General features: G+C 36.3%; 1 protein-coding gene across 1 annotated transcript; it reads left to right on the forward strand.

Annotated features, from left to right (window-relative positions):
- Positions 1-1,537: 1,537 nt before the first annotated feature.
- LOC125484800 (thyrotropin-releasing hormone receptor-like) lies at positions 1,538-3,433 on the forward strand. The gene is made up of 2 exons (XM_048604963.1): positions 1,538-1,553; positions 2,517-3,433. The coding sequence occupies exons 1-2, from the start codon at positions 1,538-1,540 to the stop codon at positions 3,431-3,433; spliced, it is 933 nt and encodes a 310-aa protein (XP_048460920.1).
- The last annotated feature ends 651 nt before the right edge of the window (positions 3,434-4,084 follow it).

Consider the following 4,084-nt stretch of genomic DNA (forward strand, 5'->3'; position numbering starts at 1 on the left):
GCCTGTTTCCACAATGTAGGGATTCTATGTGCTGTCAAATCAAACTGTAATCTGTTTCTTACTGAAAGTAAAACAACAGGTTTAAATATCCAGTCTGGATTTGATTACAGCCATTACAAAGTTTAAGGCTGGAGCTGATGCTTAATGTAGACTGGTTTGAACCAAATTATTTAAAGTCTGCATTAAAATAACAGACGGAGGAGTTCACAGGAGCCTGTTAGCCTCAGGTACAATTATACAATCGGCATTTAATCTACAGATAAACAAGGATTTGCAGCATCTTTCTGTTTTATTTTGTTAAAGACCAGAATAAAGAAAAAAAATTTTTTAAAAAAACTACAAGTCATAGCAAAACAGGAGGAAACCTTCCTGCCAATCAGATGCTTCTGCACATAGTTTATTCATTTATTAGATCAATTATCGCAAGACAATCCAAAAATGATTTTTAGTGTAATTAAGCATGTATGTTCCCTGTATTCCAAGCGGACTGGATAACACAAAGGTTTCTTCCTGTACAGTTTTAGATATTCACAATCTTTGTCAAATTAATTACCAACTGCCTTGTTTCTTCTCATCTTTGTTCATCTTTTAGATTTTTTCCCCTTAAAGAATCAATGTAGAGTTTGTTTTCTCCAGGACGTTGTGTGATTATCCTGTCTTTTTTCAAACAATCTTCAGCCTATGTATGCAAGTACTTCCCTTCACCAACAAATAATAGTTGATGCGGCTGTTCCTAACATCAAACAATGCACGACGCACATTTCACTGCATTTCAATGTATTTACGCTGAATAATTTCTCATCGCAACAGGATTGACATCTGCATTTCATTTCCATTTAAGCGATTTTTCAGTATCCTCAAATAGACAATACTTTTGATTCAAGCAAACCATTGAAAAACTAAATGGAATTTTTCCATGGTCACTCTATGTTTGGCATTCTTTAACATGTTACATTGGTAAGATAGTTCTCTTAATAACATAGCATTATAAAAGATAATTGAGACACATTTAAGTAAACAATAAATGTAGATGTTAGTTTGAGTCGATGCATATGAATGCTAAATGCTAACTTAAGTTAGTACTCTTAACAATCTAATACTGTTGTATAATCATCATTTTCTCAACTGAAAACACTTCATAAATTTCCCACCGTTATCATGATTACAATGAATGGAAACTTAATTTAGTGACTGAATATACAACTGTGGAATTGTGCCACGGCCTTAGAGAAAACGTTTTGTTTCATAAATGCATAAGCACAAGACTTGTAGCAATATCATTGAAATGTTTGGTTTAATTAGTGCAATTCACGTGGAAGATGAAACCATCTATTTGTCTCCCTGGGGTCAGGCATTAAACATAAATGAAACAGTCTCACGCTGTATTAGAGTACACTGTCTGACCTTCTGACAGAAATGCATGCAGCACCAGAAGGCCTGGTCTTTGCCATTTACTATCCCATACTTGCAGTGATCGGTGTTCCTGGTAAAGTGTTTTCACTAATAATTAGTTGCAAAGTTGTTGCTCAGGTGTATAATGTTCTTCTTAGCCAGTAATGTTTTTCAATTACACTAACATCATCTGATTCCTTTTCATGAGATTTCCTCCCCCATTCGATTGTCCAAACTCCTCATTTCTACTATACTAATTATTTCCCTTTAAGTTATCATGCCTTGTAATTAACAATGTTAATTCTGTATTAATGGCATAATTTCTTTTAATTATGGACAAAAATCTTTGTCATCACTAGTGCATTTTCAAATTTTAATGGTGCTACCGCTCTCTTTTTTCAGCATAGTTTCTTCTCATAACCGCAATTATTTCACTCAATTAATGGGAGAATGCTTTTCATTGACCCATGGATTACCATTTATTTAATTTTGTTTTCTGGTGTGTGCTTCTACTGTCATAGTGCGTCAATTCCATTTTTAATCTACATTACTGGTATTCTTGCTTTGGGTGCATTATAAAATCAAGGTCATCATGTTTTGTGATTTGATTGTGTCAATTTGGGTAAATTATCTTACTGTGAATGTAGCTCATTTGTTTTATTGAAAGGTGACTGAATTATGCTTTTCTTTTTGTCAGAGAGCACATGATCATGTATTATGTACGGACTGCATTCTGTTACAATGCACAAATATGCATTTTTTATGTCAAAAGTGTTTGCTTAATTGGTTTAGCCTAAACATGGCAGCTCAGGTAGTGTGGCATTTTTTCAGAACTGTACAAACGCTTGAACCCACAGGCTTTGTCTGAGATGTAATTGTGCTGCCAGCTGACAGCAGCAGAAGTGTAAAATGCATGAGTCAATTTGGTTGCTGTTATGTAGTGTTAGGGGGTGTCTTCACATTTTGGGGAGACTTCATCTACTGATTTATAAATCTAAAGGGCTGGAGAAGTTAACCTATTTTCCCTTCCACAGCAGCTGCCATACGTGGTGGTGTTTTCCATATTCCCTTCTGTTCACTTATTTGCTCATTGCTCAGGTAACATTTACATTTCTGTCACACAGCTAACTTGGCAGTAGTTGTGATTCTGTCTCGAGGAAGCTGCGGCCTCTCCAGATGCATCACTTACTACCTGATATCCATGGCGGTGACAGATCTCCTGGTAATCATCACCTCTGTAATATTAAACAGAATTGTTGGTATTTATTTCCCATTCACTATGTTGTCCATCACTCCAGTTTGTAGTCTTAGTTTTGTGATCATATATGGAGTCAGAGATTGTTCTGTCGGTGTAACTGTCGCATTCACCTTTGATCGATTTGTAGCCATCAGTTGCCAGAAGCTTAGAACCAAATATTGCGCCAAGAAAACAGCAGTCCTTGTGATCGGAGCTGTCTGTGTTCTGGGCTGTGTGAGAAATATACCCTGGTACTTCATTTATGAGCCTTCGTTTAAAATTAACAATACACCCTACTCCTGTAGTGTGAAATTAATATTTTACACGTTACCTATGTGGGCTGCATTTGACTGGATTCTTGCAATTCTCACTCCTTGGCTCCCGTTAATTTTAATTTTTCTGCTTAATGCTCTCACCATCAGAAACATTCTAGCAGCCAATGGAGCCCGCAGGAGAATCCGGGTGCACAGCGATAGAGAGAATCATAGTGACCCAGAGATTGAAAGGCGGAGAAAGTCTATTATTTTACTATTTACCATCTCGGGGAGTTTCATTCTTTTGTATTTGCTGTACTTTATAAACATCATTTATGTCAGGATTGCGAAAGTTACATATTTCTCAGGTTCAACTTCTGATGAATCAGCATTCTTTCTGGAGGAAAGTGGTTACATGCTTCAGTTTTTGAGCTCCTGCATCAATCCGTTTATTTACACAGGGACCCAGAGTAAGTTTAGACAGAACTTAAAAGATGGTCTGAAATATCCACTGGCTCCAATTATTAGACTACTTAAATATAAATCTTAAAATCCACAATTAATTATGCATTAAATGCAATTTGTTACTTTGTTCTTTTCTCATTTGTGTTGCACATTGTCATTCCTTTCGGAATCAGTCACTCCTTTCTGAGATCCGTACCCACCGTTGTTTTTTTTAAATGCCCTATAAGGAACCCTGCATCAGCATACTGTTCAATGTTATTGCGGATTCTCAATCAGTCTAATGTTACCTATTCTGAGTAAAAACCACGCATATCACTAAATTTAAATGGGAAAATGATGCTGACCAATGAACGTGCAATTCTAGAACAATATCAATATCTAACGACAGTATGAATTCAATCGGGCATAGACTGTCCTTCTACAATGTTTTCTATGTTATCAGGAGTTGTCCCACTTGTGCAGCACTAAGACTATATCGGGTCACTGGAGGAACATAGCAATGAAAACTCATTGTTTGTCTTATGCCTCTGTCAATTCAGCAGTTAAGTGGACATCTCTAATGCCATGAAAACATTTTAAAATTGATCTAATATTAGTTTTACATATACACGCACACAGACGGTAAAGAACAGAATCAAGTACAGAATAAATATAAAAACCAAAAGAACTGCGGCTGCTGTAAATCAGGAACAAAAACAAAGTTGCTGGAAAAGCTCAGCAGGTCTGGCAGCATCAG

The sequence above is a fragment of the Rhincodon typus genome, chromosome 14 (assembly GCF_021869965.1).
Source record: "Rhincodon typus isolate 14 chromosome 14, sRhiTyp1.1, whole genome shotgun sequence".
NCBI classification, from domain to species: domain Eukaryota; kingdom Metazoa; phylum Chordata; class Chondrichthyes; order Orectolobiformes; family Rhincodontidae; genus Rhincodon; species Rhincodon typus.